Below are 18,631 nucleotides of genomic sequence, written 5' to 3'. Positions count from 1 at the left end.
TTATTTTGTAAAGTACTGTACTTAAAAAAAATCAGTAATCATAATTCACCTTGGTTGATGTCAAATATGTCTTTGTCTTTTCCACCGTCCACATCAACCTCTGTAAAAATAAAGCAATCTCTTGTTATTGCAGTGTTATCTATATACTGTAGCTTACTATATTGCATGACAATCATGATGCCGTACCCATACCACATTGTCACTTATAGAGATGAGCGGGTTCGGTTTCTCTGAATCCGAACCCGCCCGAACTTCATGTTTTTTTTCACGGGTCCGAGCGACTCGGATCTTCCCGCCTTGCTCGGTTAACCCGAGCGCGCCCGAACGTCATCATGACGCTGTCGGATTTTCGCGAGGCTCGGATTCTATCGCGAGACTCGGATTCTATATAAGGAGCCGCGCGTCGCCGCCATTTTCACACGTGCATTGAGATTGATAGGGAGAGGACGTGGCTGGCGTCCTCTCCATTTAGATTAGGGTTGAGAGAGAGAGAGAGAGATTGACCTGAGGCTGTGATACTGTAGAAGAGAGTGCAGAGTTTAGTGACTGACGACCACAGTGACCACCAGACAGTGCAGTTGTTTGTTTTATTTAATATATCCGTTCTCTGCCTGAAAAAAACGATACACACAGTGACTCAGTCACATACCATATCTGTGTGCACTGCTCAGCCCAGTGTGCTGCATCAATGTATATATATATCTGACTGTGCTCAGCTCACACAGCTTATAATTGTGGGGGAGACTGGGGAGCACTGCAGTGCCAGTTATAGGTTATAGCAGGAGCCAGGAGTACATAATATTATATTAAAATTAAACAGTGCACACTTTTGCTGCAGGAGTGCCACTGCCAGTGTGACTAGTGACCAGTGACCTGACCACCAGTATATATAATATTAGTAGTATACTATCTCTTTATCAACCAGTCTATATTAGCAGCAGACACAGTACAGTGCGGTAGTTCACGGCTGTGGCTACCTCTGTGTCGGCACTCGGCAGCCCGTCCATAATTGTATATACCACCTAACCGTGGTTTTTTTTTCTTTCTTTATACATACATACTAGTTACGAGTATACTATCTCTTTATCAACCAGTCTATATTAGCAGCAGACACAGTACAGTGCGGTAGTTCACGGCTGTGGCTACCTCTGTGTCGGCACTCGGCAGCCCGTCCATAATTGTATATACCACCTAACCGTGGTTTTTTTTTCTTTCTTTATACATACATACTAGTTACGAGTATACTATCTCTTTATCAACCAGTCTATATATTAGCAGCAGACACAGTACAGTGCGGTAGTTCACGGCTGTGGCTACCTCTGTGTCGGCACTCGGCAGCCCGTCCATAATTGTATATACCACCTAACCGTGTTTTTTTTTTCTTTCTTTATACATACATACTAGTTACGAGTATACTATCTCTTTATCAACCAGTCTATATATTAGCAGCAGACACAGTACAGTGCGGTAGTTCACGGCTGTGGCTACCTCTGTGTCGGCACTCGGCAGCCCGTCCATAATTGTATATACCACCTAACCGTGGTTTTTTTTTCTTTCTTTATACATACATACTAGTTACGAGTATACTATCTCTTTATCAACCAGTCTATATATTAGCAGCAGACACAGTACAGTGCGGTAGTTCACGGCTGTGGCTACCTCTGTGTCGGCACTCGGCAGCCCGTCCATAATTGTATATACCACCTAACCGTGGTTTTTTTTCTTTCTTTATACATACATACTAGTTACGAGTATACTATCTCTTTATCAACCAGTCTATATATTAGCAGCAGACACAGTACAGTGCGGTAGTTCACGGCTGTGGCTACCTCTGTGTCGGCACTCGGCAGCCCGTCCATAATTGTATATACCACCTAACCGTGGTTTTTTTTTCTTTCTTTATACATACATACTAGTTACGAGTATACTATCTCTTTATCAACCAGTCTATATATTAGCAGCAGACACAGTACAGTGCGGTAGTTCACGGCTGTGGCTACCTCTGTGTCGGCACTCGGCAGCCCGTCCATAATTGTATATACCACCTAACCGTGGTTTTTTTTTCTTTCTTTATAGTCATACTAGTTACGAGTATACTATCTCTTTATCAACCAGTCTATATATTAGCAGCAGACACAGTACAGTGCGGTAGTTCACGGCTGTGGCTACCTCTGTGTCGGCACTCGGCAGCCCGTCCATAATTGTATATACCACCTAACCGTGGTTTTTTTTTCTTTCTTTATACATACATACTAGTTACGAGTATACTATCTCTTTATCAACCAGTCTATATATTAGCAGCAGACACAGTACAGTGCGGTAGTTCACGGCTGTGGCTACCTCTGTGTCGGCACTCGGCAGCCCGTCCATAATTGTATATACCACCTAACCGTGGTTTTTTTTTCTTTCTTTATAGTCATACTAGTTACGAGTATACTATCTCTTTATCAACCAGTCTATATTAGCAGCAGACACAGTACAGTGCGGTAGTTCACGGCTGTGGCTACCTCTGTGTCGGCACTCGGCAGCCCGTCCATAATTGTATATACCACCTAACCGTGGTTTTTTTTTCTTTCTTTATACATACATACTAGTTACGAGTATACTATCTCTTTATCAACCAGTCTATATATTAGCAGCAGACACAGTACAGTGCGGTAGTTCACGGCTGTGGCTACCTCTGTGTCGGCACTCGGCAGCCCGTCCATAATTGTATATACCACCTAACCGTGGTTTTTTTTTCTTTCTTTATAGTCATACTAGTTACGAGTATACTATCTCTTTATCAACCAGTCTATATTAGCAGCAGACACAGTACAGTGCGGTAGTTCACGGCTGTGGCTACCTCTGTGTCGGCACTCGGCAGCCCGTCCATAATTGTATATACCACCTAACCGTGGTTTTTTTTTCTTTCTTTATACATACATACTAGTTACGAGTATACTATCTCTTTATCAACCAGTCTATATATTAGCAGCAGACACAGTACAGTGCGGTAGTTCACGGCTGTGGCTACCTCTGTGTCGGCACTCGGCAGCCCGTCCATAATTGTATACTAGTATCCAATCCATCCATCTCCATTGTTTACCTGAGGTGCCTTTTAGTTGTGCCTATTAAAATATGGAGAACAAAAATGTTGAGGTTCCAAAATTAGGGAAAGATCAAGATCCACTTCCACCTCGTGCTGAAGCTGCTGCCACTAGTCATGGCCGAGACGATGAAATGCCAGCAACGTCGTCTGCCAAGGCCGATGCCCAATGTCATAGTACAGAGCATGTCAAATCCAAAACACCAAATATCAGTAAAAAAAGGACTCCAAAACCTAAAATAAAATTGTCGGAGGAGAAGCGTAAACTTGCCAATATGCCATTTACCACACGGAGTGGCAAGGAACGGCTGAGGCCCTGGCCTATGTTCATGGCTAGTGGTTCAGCTTCACATGAGGATGGAAGCACTCAGCCTCTCGCTAGAAAAATGAAAAGACCAAAGCTGGCAAAAGCAGTAGCACCGCAAAGAACTGTGCGTTCTTCGAAATCCCAAATCCACAAGGAGAGTCCGACTCCAATTGTGTCGGTTGCGATGCCTGACCTTCCCAACACTGGACGTGAAGAGCATGCGCCTTCCACCATTTGCACGCCCCCTGCAAGTGATGGAAGGAGCACCCGCAGTCCAGTTCCTGATAGTCAGATTGAAGATGTCAGTGTTGAAGTACACCAGGATGAGGAGGATATGGGTGTTGCTGGCGCTGGGGAGGAAATTGACCAGGAGGATTCTGATGGTGAGGTGGTTTGTTTAAGTCAGGCACCCGGGGAGACACCTGTTGTCCGTGGTAGGAATATGGCCGTTGACATGCCTGGTGAAAATACCAAAAAAATCAGCTCTTCGGTGTGGAAGTATTTCACCAGAAATGCGGACAACAGGTGTCAAGCCGTGTGTTCCCTTTGTCAAGCTGTAATAAGTAGGGGTAAGGACGTTAACCACCTCGGAACATCCTCCCTTATACGTCACCTGCAGCGCATTCATAATAAGTCAGTGACAAGTTCAAAAACTTTGGGTGACAGCGGAAGCAGTCCACTGACCAGTAAATCCCTTCCTCTTGTAACCAAGCTCACGCAAACCACCCCACCAACTCCCTCAGTGTCAATTTCCTCCTTCCCCAGGAATGCCAATAGTCCTGCAGGCAATGTCACTGGCAATTCTGACGAGTCCTCTCCTGCCTGGGATTCCTCCGATGCATCCTTGCGTGTAACGCCTACTGCTGCTGGCGCTGCTGTTGTTGCTGCTGGGAGTCGATGGTCATCCCAGAGGGGAAGTCGTAAGCCCACTTGTACTACTTCCAGTAAGCAATTGACTGTTCAACAGTCCTTTGCGAGGAAGATGAAATATCACAGCAGTCATCCTGCTGCAAAGCGGATAACTGAGGCCTTGACAACTATGTTGGTGTTAGACGTGCGTCCGGTATCCGCCGTTAGTTCACAGGGAACTAGACAATTTATTGAGGCAGTGTGCCCCCGTTACCAAATACCATCTAGGTTCCACTTCTCTAGGCAGGCGATACCGAGAATGTACACGGACGTCAGAAAAAGACTCACCAGTGTCCTAAAAAATGCAGTTGTACCCAATGTCCACTTAACCACGGACATGTGGACAAGTGGAGCAGGGCAGGGTCAGGACTATATGACTGTGACAGCCCACTGGGTAGATGTATGGACTCCCGCCGCAAGAACAGCAGCGGCGGCACCAGTAGCAGCATCTCGCAAACGCCAACTCTTTCCTAGGCAGGCTACGCTTTGTATCACCGCTTTCCAGAATACGCACACAGCTGAAAACCTCTTACGGCAACTGAGGAAGATCATCGCGGAATGGCTTACCCCAATTGGACTCTCCTGTGGATTTGTGGCATCGGACAACGCCAGCAATATTGTGTGTGCATTAAATATGGGCAAATTCCAGCACGTCCCATGTTTTGCACATACCTTGAATTTGGTGGTGCAGAATTTTTAAAAAAACGACAGGGGCGTGCAAGAGATGCTGTCGGTGGCAAGAAGAATTGCGGGACACTTTCGGCGTACAGGCACCACGTACAGAAGACTGGAGCACCACCAAAAACTACTGAACCTGCCCTGCCATCATCTGAAGCAAGAAGTGGTAACGAGGTGGAATTCAACCCTCTATATGCTTCAGAGGTTGGAGGAGCAGCAAAAGGCCATTCAAGCCTATACAATTGAGCACGATATAGTAGGTGGAATGCACCTGTCTCAAGCGCAGTGGAGAATGATTTCAACGTTGTGCAAGGTTCTGATGCCCTTTGAACTTGCCACACGTGAAGTCAGTTCAGACACTGCCAGCCTGAGTCAGGTCATTCCCCTCATCAGGCTTTTGCAGAAGAAGCTGGAGACATTGAAGGAGGAGCTAACACGGAGCGATTCCGCTAGGCATGTGGGACTTGTGGATGGAGCCCTTAATTCGCTTAACAAGGATTCACGGGTGGTCAATCTGTTGAAATCAGAGCACTACATTTTGGCCACCGTGCTCGATCCTAGATTTAAAGCCTTCCTTGGATCTCTCTTTCCGGCAGACACAAGTCTGCTGGGGTTGAAAGACCTGCTGGTGACAAAATTGTCAAGTCAAGCGGAACGCGACCTGTCAACATCTCCTCCTTCACATTCTCCCGCAACTGGGGGTGCGAGGAAAAGGCTCAGAATTCCGAGCCCACCCGCTGGCGGTGATGCAGGGCAGTCTGGAGCGACTGCTGATGCTGACATCTGGTCCGGACTGAAGGACCTGACAACGATTACGGACATGTCGTCTACTGTCACTGCATATGATTCTCTCAACATTGATAGAATGGTGGAGGATTATATGAGTGACCGCATCCAAGTAGGCACGTCACACAGTCCGTACTTATACTGGCAGGAAAAAGAGGCAATTTGGAGGCCCTTGCACAAACTGGCTTTATTCTACCTAAGTTGCCCTCCCACAAGTGTGTACTCCGAAAGAGTGTTTAGTGCCGCCGCTCACCTTGTCAGCAATCGGCGTACGAGGTTACATCCAGAAAATGTGGAGAAGATGATGTTCATTAAAATGAATTATAATCAATTCCTCTGCGGAGACATTGACCAGCAGCAATTGCCTCCACAAAGTACACAGGGAGCAGAGATGGTGGATTCCAGTGGGGACGAATTGATAATCTGTGAGGAGGGGGATGTACACGGTGATATATCGGAGGGTGATGATGAGGTGGACATCTTGCCTCTGTAGAGCCAGTTTGTGCAAGGAGAGATTAATTGCTTCTTTTTTGGGGGGGGTCCAAACCAACCCGTCATATCAGTCACAGTCGTGTGGCAGACCCTGTCACTGAAATGATGGGTTGGTTAAAGTGTGCATGTCCTGTTTATACAACATAAGGGTGGGTGGGAGGGCCCAAGGACAATTCCATCTTGCACCTCTTTTTTCTTTTCTTTTTCTTTGCGTCATGTGCTGTTTGGGGAGGGTTTTTTGGAAGGGACATCCTGCGTGACACTGCAGTGCCACTCCTAGATGGGCCCGGTGTTTGTGTCGGCCACTAGGGTCGCTTATCTTACTCACACAGCTACCTCATTGCGCCTCTTTTTTTCTTTGCGTCATGTGCTGTTTGGGGAGGGTTTTTTGGAAGGGACATCCTGCGTGACACTGCAGTGACACTCCTAGATGGGCCCGGTGTTTGTGTCGGCCACTAGGGTCGCTTATCTTACTCACACAGCTACCTCATTGCGCCTCTTTTTTTCTTTGCGTCATGTGCTGTTTGGGGAGGGTTTTTTGGAAGGGACATCCTGCGTGACACTGCAGTGCCACTCCTAGATGGGCCCGGTGTTTGTGTCGGCCACTAGGGTCGCTTATCTTACTCACACAGCGACCTCGGTGCAAATTTTAGGACTAAAAATAATATTGTGAGGTGTGAGGTATTCAGAATAGACTGAAAATGAGTGGAAATTATGGTTTTTGAGGTTAATAATACTTTGGGATAAAAATGACCGCCAAATTCTATGATTTAAGCTGTTTTTTAGGTTTTTTGGAAAAAAACACCCGAATCCAAAACACACCCGAATCCGACAAAAAAAATTCGGTGAGGTTTTGCCAAAACGCGGTCGAACCCAAAACACGGCCGCGGAACCGAACCCAAAACCAAAACACAAAACCCGAAAAATTTCCGGCGCTCATCTCTAGTCACTTACCTAAGTGTTCATGGAAAGGCTGCAAAAAAGGATAGAAAGTGATTAAAATTAACATGCAAATATTAAATGAAATAAAAATTAAATTTATAATATATCTTTTTCTTTAGTTTGCAACACTGTAAGTTTGTGTTCCTTCTAACACTCAGCCATAGTAAGTAATGAGCATGCATTATTGCTCCGAAAATTTGCAGAAATGCAAAAAAATTGTGTATGTGCTGTACACAGGAATATTGTATGCGACATCTCAAAACCATAGTGAAGCATACAAAAGATGCAATGTTTTCACTGCACTGTAGCTTAGAGATACAGCTTGTCAGTGTTAGCAGCGAATGCTAAATTCTAATTACCTTATTTATATACAGTCTAATATAATAATATGATAAAGTGTCATATACACGAGAGCTAAATATTTTTACTGTAAGTCATTAAACAGCACTGCAGATATCATCATCATCATCCTCATTGTGTCTCTTTGCACCCATTCTACAGTACCAGCAAGAGATCACCTCCTAAAGGAGTGTCTTGAGGTGCCTTCACATCTATTTAGATTTAGAAAGATAGACTGTGCAGGCAAGTCAATATTGATATATAGTGTACAATCTATTTCATAGCATAGTCAAAATTGTCACTTAGTCAAAATCTCACACAGTCAAAATCGGTGGTTCAGATCTCCAGGGAGTTCAGGGGAAATCGCAAAGTCAAAATCTGAGATAGTCAATATCTCACCGTGTGTATGCACCTTTAGGGTTATACACTGGGGGGGTGGGGGGGGGGTTAAGTCCTAACCACCACCCTCCATTGGTTATGGTAGGGGATGGGGGACGTGTAAATACCCCCTCCGATGTCAGTATCTTCACTGTCAGGATGCCGCAGTCGGTCATGTGACCGCCGCATTCCCAACTGCTGGGATATACAGTAGTATGTATTCCAGTAAAGATGTTGCTGTGACAGATGACATTATCAGTGCTGCCAGAGCCGGCCCTAACCAATATGATGCCCTAGGCAAGATTATGTCTGGTGCCCCCTAGCACCGCTGCTAGTTTCGTCTATGACCCTGCACCCCTTTCCTAGCACCATCACCCCTCACCCATAGCAGTACTCATTTTGGTGCTCCTACCCCTATATTTTAAATAGGAACATTTAACATTCGGCGCACAGTTCAAAAAGGGGCGAGTTCTTGCTGGGAAGGGGCATGGCCACACAATAGTACCCCAATTCAAATTATGTCACACAGTAGTGCCCCTGCGATAGTGTCCCTTATTCACATTACATCACACAGTAGAACCACTTTACCTTATATACATTACTCCTCACAGTAGTGCCCCTTATTCACATTACATCACACTGAGTTGATCCTTATTCACAATTCACCACAGTATATTGCTCTTTATTCACATTAGACCACACAGTAGTGCCCTTTCTATACGTTACGCCACACAGTAAAGCACCTTATACACATAATGCCAAACATTAGTAATGCATTTATACACATAATACCACACAGTAATACCCCTTACATATATATGACACACATTAATGTCTTTATAGACATAATGCGCCTTACACATTATGCCAACCTTTATTAATGCCCTTAAACACATAATGTTCCTTACACACATGCAGCACATTATTAATGCCCTTATACACATAATGACACACATAATGTCCCTTTCACATAGGCCGCACATTATTAGTGCACTTATACACATAATGACACACATAGTGCCCGTTACACATATGCCACACATTATTAATGCATTTATACACATGACACATAATGCTCCTTACCCATATGCTGAACACTACTGCACAACCAACCCACCCACACACAGCACTCACATGACCGCTAACACTGTGACCTCTGCCTCTGCTTGGATACAGATGTGTCCTTATATATCTTGCCTCAATATGCCGTGCAGCAGGAGATGTCTGGCGTGAGTCAGCTGTCAGCTCTGCTAACGTCGGGCGGCTTTTTTAAAAAAATAAAAATGCATCTTATGCTGCTTTCAGATCGCAAATGCCGGATCCCACCCGGTAAGAGAAACGTGTCCTTACCGGGTGGGATCCGGCATTTGCGCTCCTTTGCTGGCTTTCCGACCCGGCAATATACCGGGTCGGTTGCCATAGCAGCGGGGGCGCAGCAGCAGCAGGGGCGGGGGTGGAGGCAGCGCTGGGAGATGAGCTCATCTCCTGCGCCGCCTCTCCCTATGCTGTGAATGGGAGCCGTGTTGCATCGGAACGGCTCCCATTCACACTGCACCTGACCCGGTATTCAACCCGGTAATAACCCTTCTTTTTTACCGGGTTGAATTACCGGGTCAGGTGACCCGCTAATTCACCAAAGGAGCTTTCACATCGCACACTGACCCGTTTCGACACGGGAATATGCCGTGTCGATACCGGGTTATTTGTGCGATGTGAAAGGGGTATCATTTGCATTACTATGTGGCTAGGATGCACAAGCAGCTTCTGTTGATTAAAATGATATGTGGCATGCCTATACTGTGTGTGTGACTGTAGCTGTATCTGCATAAAAAATGCTACGTTACAGTGATTTCCAGGAATACACTATAACGTAGCATTTCGTATGCAGATACAGCCGCAGTCACACACAGGATATAGGCATGCCACATATCATTTTAATCAACAGAAGCTGCTTGTGCCCCCTGGCATACCAAATGCCCTAGGTATTTGCCTATGCCTAGGGCCGGCTCTGAGTGCAGCCAGGGAGACTATGGAGGGAGAGGCAAGGAGCAAGAACAATATGACATCACTGGTAGTATGGCTGCTGTACAGCAGATACGCCTGCAAGTTCTAAGATTTGAAATGACAGGGATGTGAATAGCATTGTAGATGCATTATGTAAACTAAGGGAACTGGGGCATAATACAAACTGGGGCACTACAGTGTGTTCCACACATTTGTGGTACTGGCAGTATTTACACATTATGGGGCCAATTCAGTAAGGATAGCAAATTCTGCTAATCAAATTCTGCTAAACCTTTTGCACGCATGCTGGGGGCCGCACAGCTCTGGGCAAGGCCGCCCAGCATGCTGACCAATGTCTCCCCCCCTGCTTCAAGCTGAAATTGCGATCGCCTCGCAATTTCTGCTTGTCAGCAGAAACTAAGGTTGACTCCTGCAGGCGCAGCTTAGCTGCGGCCGCTGGAGTCCCAGCGCCATCTTACCTGTTGCGGCGGCTGCGTGTGACGTCACGCAGCCGGCACGACCACGCCCCCAACACGCCCCCGTTCGTGCCGCACCGCCCACCGTTCGGGTTACCATGCCCCCGCAATGCTCCATTTCCTCCCTGTAAACGGAGCATTGCCGCCCCCCTCCCGCCCCACAACCGCCTCTGCCTGATTGACAGGCAGAGGCAACCGCATTTTCTGCGGCCCCCCGCAGAAAATGCGGATGCATGCGCAGTAGGGAACGCTGTGCATACGCCTGCGGCACCCCCGCAAAAAGTCCGTGACCTGAATTAGCCCCTATACTTTTTAATATCATCACCAGTATATAATTTTGACAGTTTATTGGTAGGGGGCTGCCACAAGAAAGCTGCACTGGGATCGCCACAAGTCGTAATCATGAACACAGCTTATATGACCATTCAGGCGTAAGGGGACACGAATCTACCTTATGCTAAAATCTAGATATTGTTGGTGTGCAGGCACAGTACAGCAATGCATATTAATGCCAAAAATCAGATTAGATGTACAGTACTATATAAGACCCAATATGTAGGACCTGGGCACAGCAATGCACTGGGGCTCCTACCCACCCATTCGTGGGAGCCAATTAAAGAAAAATCCGAACTTACCCCTCCTACGGTCCTGAATGATCTCTCTGCATGGTTTCATACAGTGAATGGCTGTCAGCACTCTGAATTGGTGGAGAGCTGCAGCCATCCACCAATCAGCATGCTGACAGCCATTCACTGTCTGGCTGCAGGCTGCGAGGCAGGTAGAGAATGCTGGCTTGCTGCTCTGATTGTGTGATCACCGCCCGTCCCTGCTTGAAGGCATCTAGAATTGTGGGGACCTGGGCAGCTGCCAGGTGCGCCTATACATTATGATGGTCCTGAATGTCTCAGCTTCCAGAATTTGTAGAGATACCCGCAGACTGCCTCGCAGATCCAAGCAACTGTGTGCAAAGATGCAGCATTGGTCGCTGATCATTTGATTGTCACGGTCATGAATAACGCTATGGCTGGGCAGAATAGCTAGTGAATCACTGCACAGGTGCAGTGCCACCACGATGCTTGAGCTCAGGCCAGTAATCGCTGAACTCCGTAAATATCTGCAATTTCGTAAAATTTGAAATAAGGCACTAAATTGGCTTAGTCTTGCAATATGTTTTTATTATTTATTATTATTTTGATCCTGCCTATCAAGCTGAGGGGAGATGATGGTGTGCTGAGAGATGACTCGGGTGGGGGGGGGGGGGGGGGGGAGGTGATGGTGTGCTGATACACGACACAGAGGTGATGGTGTGCTGAGACACGACACAGGGGGGAGATGATGGTGTGCTGAGAATCGACGCGGGAGGGGTGGGTAGATGATGGTGTGCTGAGAGACGACTCGGGTGGGGGAGGTGATGGTGTGCTGAGACACAACACAGAGGTGATGGTGTGCTGAGACACGATGCAGAGGGGAGATGATGGTGTGCTGAGAGATGACCCGCGGGGGGAGATATGATGGTGTGCTGAGAGACGAAGCAGGGGGAGATGATGGTAGTGCTGAAAGATGATGTGAGGGGAGATGATGGTGTGCTGAGAGACGACTTGGGTGGGGGGATGATGGTGTGCTGAGAGACGAAACGGGGAGATGATAGTGTGCTGAGAGATGACTCGAGGGGGGAGGGAGCGGTGATGACGGTGTGCTGAGAGACGAAGCATAGGGAGATGATGGTGTGCTGAGAGACAATGTGGGGGGGGATGATGGTGTGCTGAGAGACAATGTGTGGGAGGGAGATGATGGTGTGCTGAGAGACAGGGCCGGATTAAGCCTTCGGGGGCCCAGGGCACTTAAAACAGGGGGCCCTCTCCCTCATGTCAGCACAGCACTACTGACACAGGTGCACATGCTGAGTATGATTCATTCTACTCTCCGGACCTCTCTGCCGGCAGCCACAGCAGCTCTTCCAGCAACTGCCGCTGGTCATGGAGCCTGGAGATGGGCAGAATCGTCCTTGGGTGCTGAACAGCAGCTCTGGCTGGAGGGCCCCCGAACTCAGGGGGGCCCGGGGTACTTACCCCCTGGGCCCCCCCGTAATCCGGCACTGCTGAGAGATGACACAAGGGTCAAGAAGTGACACAGAAGTCTGGTTGAACCGTTGTATGATGATGAACTTGTTAATCAAACAGGCATCTTCTGGACAATGTTATATCCTACATGAATGATGTTTACCAACTGAAGATATAATTTTCCTAGGGAGGATACATTTCTTCCGAGGTTCCACATTGTGAGAAACCATTACATAGGTAAGGTGAATATAAAATGTAAAGGAATGTTCCCAAAGTGATGTGAAACGGGTGGCATGTCATGTTGACACTCCCCATTTTCAGCAGCGACGCTCCTTCTGGCATGTGGCGCTGTACTTCATCTTGCCCTGGGCGCCGAAGACTCTAGATACACCTCTGCCTCTAGCATATGATTGCAGTTATAAACATTTGTCTGAACAGTACAATAGATATATGCATTGCTGTACTATGGGTATGTGTACTATGTGTACATATTAGATTTTCATTTGCATGCACAGAATAAGCTGATTCTGAGTTGGGAGGAAAGTATGTTTGCATTACAGACACTTTTACTTACATTTAAAAATGAAAATAAAAAATAATTTGGTAGTAAATGTGTGTTTTAGCCCCTAAAAGCCAACATTGATTAAGATACATTTTCATCGATTTGAGATTGATGAGAATCGACCTTTAGTAAATAAATCCCTTCGATTTTGGGGTTGCATTCCCAAACTCATATCTGATTTGCAGTGTAAAAAATTAAATAACACTGAGTGTTATGTACATTGCCAATCCAAAAGAATATAAAAACACATATAAAATACACAACACTAAAATAAGGGAGAACATATGGTGATTGTAGATGGATTTTTTTTTTAAATAAAACGTGCAGTTTTATAAAATTAAATTACAAAAAATATATCAAATTATAATGTTTACTTTGAAAACAATTTTCCACCTAGATAATATCAATTAAATAACTCCAGACCACATGAATAAATGTGGTTAGCTGGGATTTTTTTTCCTGTCAATAGAGCCACACTTTGCCGACCTGGCCCTAGGCATATACAGTGTATGCAAATGCCTAGGGCTGTGGTTCCCAAACTTTTTTGAACTGCGGCACCCTAGAGCAGAGGTTCTCAAACTCGGTCTTCGGGGGCCCACACAGTGCATGTTTTGCAGGTCTCCTCACAGAATCGCAAGTGAAATAATTAGCTCCACCTGTGGACCTTTTAAAATGTGTCAGTGAGTAATTAATACATCTGTGCACCTGCTGGGTTACCTTCAAAACATGCACTGTGTGGGCTCCCGAGGACCGAGTTTAAGAACCTCTGCCCTAGAGTATCAGAATTTTTTTCACGGCACCCCTAAGCCAAAAGTTTCTCTGAGAAATTTACAAAGAAGTATTAAATTAAGTAAATTGTGTTTATGTCATCCTTAGGTTCAATTGTGTGAGGAGGGACAAGATTTGCTTCTCTTTGTCCACATATTTTATGACTGGCAGCCATCAGCAATGGTTTTGCCTATTACATTGACCATAAATAATTTGAATTGGTCCTGGACTACTGATCCAAGGCACCCCTGCAAATGTCCTGAGGCACCCCAGGGTTCCTAGGCACACAGTTTGAGAACAACTGGCCTAGGGGCATCTGGACAGACCTAGGGTCACATCAGCATCATTCACAGGAGAGAGCACGCCGTGGAGGTGAGAAGCAGAGGAAAGGTAATTAAGTTATGAGAGCTTGTTAGAGAGGTTGGGGATTTGATTGCATAGAGACACACAAGGGGTAGAGACTTGATGGCTAGAGACAGAAGGTGGGAGAAGACTTGATGGCTGGAGACACGCAAGGGGGAGAAATGTGATGACTGGAGACACACAAGAGGGACAGATTGATGTCTGAAAACTCACAAGGGGAAAAGACTTGATGTTTGGAGACACAGATAGGGGAAAGAATAATGGCTGGAGACACACAATGGGGAGAGATTTGATGACTGGAGACACACAAAAGGGAGATATTTGATGACTGGAGACACAAGAGGGAGAGATTGATGGCTGGAGACACAAGGTGGGGGAAGACTTTATGGCTGGAGAAACACAAGGGGGAGAGATTTGATGACTGGAAACACAAGGGAGCGAGATTTGATGGCTGAAGTCACATAAGGGGGAAAGACATTATGGCTAGAGACCCACAAAGGGAAGAGATTTGATGACTGGGGACACACAAGAGGGAGAGATGATGGCAGGAGACACAAGGAGGGGAAGACTTGATGGCTGGAGACACAAAAGGGGGAGAGATTTGATGACTGGGGACACACATGCATATGCATACGCACTATATATATATATATATATATATATATATATATATATATATAGTACGTATGCATATGTATGTACACACATATATATATATATATATATATATATATATATATATATATATATATATATATATATATATATATATATAAAAACTTACCAGTCCAATTGCAGATTGAGAGAAAACCAAAATTATAGCCAAGGTAATTTGGTCCATGATAGATCCCCTGGTTAATAACATGTTGTGGACAATGATCCTGGTTCTGTTTTGCCTTATATATAACAGTTTTTTTTTTCACACCAATTTTGGACTTTGCTCTAGCATATAATTCGTAAGCTGTACTGTATCTATGCTAACAGATCACTGGGCTCCAACTTGCAATGCACCTGTAGTTCCACAGGTGTCCTGGCTCTAGGACGAGCATGTAGAGGTCGACAGTCATTAGGTCAACCACTAACAGTCGACATGCATTAGGTCGACAGCTTTTTTTTTTTTTTTTTTAAGTATTGTAATCAACTTTTTCATACTTTATCATTCACGTGGGCTATGACTGGGAATAGTAATCTGTGGCAAGTGCAGCGGTAGCAGAGCAAGGCACCTTGCCCGAACCATGGTGAACAAAGTGTCGTGGTACACTAATTGGGGTTCCACGTGCTTTGACAATGTAAACAACATAAAATAAAATAAAATGTTGTGACAACCTGTTTTGTGTTGACCTTTTTATATGTCAACATTTTAACCCTGTCAACCTTTCCTAGTTAGGGCTGCTTCTAGACAATTTGGCTCCCAGTGCAAACAGTAAAAAAAATGCGCCCCCCGCCCATAGACATAAAAAATCGTGCCCCTAGTGAGGGTGTGTGGCCTCATTAAATTTAAAATGGGCATGGTCTCGCTAAAATGGATGTGGCCTTGCAGAAAAAGACTACCTTACACCACCTAGTTTGTTATGGAATGTCTCATGGTAACAATGTGTAAGAATATGTGAATAGAAACTATGGTGGTCATTCATGGTTGATCGCAGCAGCAAATTTGTTAGCAGTTGGGCAAAACCATGGGGGTAAATTTGAGTTGATCGCAGCAGCAAGTTTGTTAGCAATTGGGCAAAACCATGTGCACTGCAGGGAGGGCAGATATAACATGTGCAGAGAGAGTTAGATTTGGATGGGTTATTTTGTTTCTGTGCAGGGTAAATACTGGCTGCTTTATTTTTACACTGCAATTTAGATTGCAGATTGAACACACCACACCCAAATCTAACTCTCTCTGCACATGTTATATCTGCCTCCCCTGCAGTGCACATGGTTTTGCCCAACTGCTAACAAAGTTCCTGCTGCAATCAACTCAGAATTACCCCCTATGTGCACTGCAGGGGGGCCAGATATAACATGTGAAGAGAGAGTTAGATTTGGGTGGGGTGTGTTCAAACTGAAATCTAAATTGCAGTGTAAAAATAAAGCAGCCAGTATTTACCCTGCACAGAAACAAAATAACCCACCCAAATCTAACTCTCTCTGCACATGTTATATCTGCCCCACCTGCAGTGAACATGGTTTTGCCCAACTGCTAACAAATTTGCTGCTGCAATCAACTCTGAATTACCCCCTATATTATTGATACACAGTTGTGATCATTTATGCTGAAACCTTGTTTCTTGGAAACAATGCAGCAGTGGCGTGCGGTGAGGTCAGTGGCTGGTGAGGCACTGCAGCCATAATGTCCGCCGAGTCCTGCCAACGAAACCTACCACCGTGAAACCAATGCCCGCTACCGCCGCCATCCCTGATGCCCGCTACCCCCACCACTAATGGCCACCGCCCTCACCGATGGCTTACAAAATCACCCACCATCAACTGCCCAGGCCCCCCGCCACTAATTTGCATCTCAGTCCAATACCGTCGCTGCCAATGCCCGCAGCCTGCCTGCTCAGAAAACTTGTGATGAGCAGGCGGCTAATATAGTGTACATTTTTATAAAATAAATATTAGTGTTTAGGACTGGAGACGGAGTGGGAGGAGGACATAAATGCAATTTTGTTGTCCAGGGCTTCCATTAACTTAATAGAGCCGTGGGTGCGGCGCTATTAATTTAATGGAAGTCCTGGACAACAAAATAGCCAGCAGTGGGTGACAGGGAGACGGTGACGCCAGGTAGTTGACAGCAGTGGGTGAGAGGGAGAGGGTGACAGGGAGATGGTGACGACAGAGAGAGGGTGACAGCAGTCGCTCACAGGGAGAGGGTGACACCAGCGAGAAGGTGACAGGGAGAGTGTGATGCCAGGGAGAAGGTGACAGCAGCGGGTGACAGGGAGTGATGCCAGGGAAAAGGTGACAGCAGCGGGTGACAGGGAGTAACGCCAGGGACAGGGTGACAGCAGCGGGAGACAGGGAGTAACGCCAGGGACAGGGTGACAGCAGCGGGAGACAGGGAGTGACGCCAGGGAAAGGGTAACAGCAATGGCAGTGGGTGAGAGTATAACAGAGAGAAGTAAAAGGTAATGGGGATAGGCAGTGAATGACTTATAGTGCTATTTACTTACCTGGTCCTGGGCCTAGAACTGCAGTGTGGCGCTTAAGGGCTCCATACACTAGACCGATAATGCCCGATTTCAGCCCAATTTGGGCATTCGGCCTGATATATTGGGTGAAATCGGGCATTTTTGGTGTGCTTTTCCCCCAATCCGATGCACGTTCCTGTGTGAATTGGATCGGATCCCCCTAGATCCGACATATCATGAGTGCTGAACTCGTTATATGTCGGATCCCGCAGTTAATGGATGGGAAAGTAAAAGATACAATGGGGTATATTTACTAAGATTCGTATTAGTACCGATTTGTAGTGAGAATCATCACGAATGTCATCGAAAGTGTATTTGTGCAACTTTTTGAATTTGTTACGCCTCATTTACTAAGCTGTCGTATTTGTATTTTTTGTGTTTTATGATGTCGATGTCATTCGTGGTTTTGTAAGGTATAATGCGGCCGATTTTGCGGTTTGTCGTCCGTGTTCTGTGGTTTTGTTACGAATGCGTCACATTTCGGTTACGGCAGTGTTTGTCCGTTAACTGGCGCCTTTTTTTCCTAAGTTTCGTTTTTGTCACTCGTCCGTGATTGGTTAGATTCGTGATGGAGGAGTGTCTGTGCACATTACTATAAAAAAGCCCCAAAGCGGCCGAACCTCATGGGTTTAGCTAGTGGAGAGGAGAGAGGAAGGTGTATTTGGAGTTGGTGAGTTTTGTGGAGTTTGTGGAGGTTTTGAGGCGGAGTTTTGTGATTGTTGAGTGCTGTACTGTGTGTGTAAGTAGTCTTGTCATACTTGTTGTGGAGTTATTTAAAAGTCTGTCTAGTTTTTTGTCTTTTGTATTTTAGTTACGTCTATTGTCATTGTTTGTGAGTGGGTGTGTGTGTGTGGTGTGTAGTGGTAGTGGAGGAGTGTGTTATTTGTATTTTTTTCTCTGTTTTTTGTGGTTTGTTCTGATTATGTCACAGTCAGAGGTGAGTGTGGTGGAGGAGGTGAGTGTGGTGGAGGAGGTGAGTGTGGTGGAGGAGGTGAGTGAGGTGGAGGAGGTGAGTGAGGTGGAGGAGGTGAGTGAGAGGGAGGAGGTGAGTGAGGTGGAGGAGGTGAGTGAGAGGGAGGAGGTGAGTAAGGTGGAGGAGGTGAGTGAGAGGGAGGAGGTTAGTGAGGAGGAGGGGGAGGTTGCGGCATCGGCTTCCACTAATAGTGATAGTGATGGTGTTGTGGCTCCGCAGCCACGCACCACTACAAAGACGGGCCGCAATGTAAAGTTTAGTTACTCCGAAAATATGGCTCTGTTGCGGGAGCTGATGAGGCATCATCGCCAGTTGTTTGGGTCTGAT

The 18,631-nt window shown here is 46.0% G+C and overlaps 1 protein-coding gene across 1 annotated transcript in view; it reads right to left on the bottom strand.

The window, feature by feature from the left end:
* Positions 1–14,993, bottom strand: part of LOC134929649 (meprin A subunit beta-like) — a 118,662-nt gene extending 103,669 nt beyond the window's left edge. Inside the window, exons 1-3 of the mRNA XM_063925229.1 lie at positions 14,937–14,993; positions 7,215–7,233; positions 50–100 (exon numbers count right to left, since the gene is read on the bottom strand). Of these exons, the coding sequence (XP_063781299.1) occupies positions 50–100; positions 7,215–7,233; positions 14,937–14,993 (127 nt within the window). The remainder of the gene's footprint in view (positions 1–49; positions 101–7,214; positions 7,234–14,936) is intronic.
* Positions 14,994–18,631: the final 3,638 nt, after the last annotated feature.

The sequence above is a fragment of the Pseudophryne corroboree genome, chromosome 5 (assembly GCF_028390025.1).
Source record: "Pseudophryne corroboree isolate aPseCor3 chromosome 5, aPseCor3.hap2, whole genome shotgun sequence".
Lineage (NCBI taxonomy): Eukaryota > Metazoa > Chordata > Amphibia > Anura > Myobatrachidae > Pseudophryne > Pseudophryne corroboree.
This window is presented reverse-complemented; position numbering and strand designations above follow the sequence as displayed.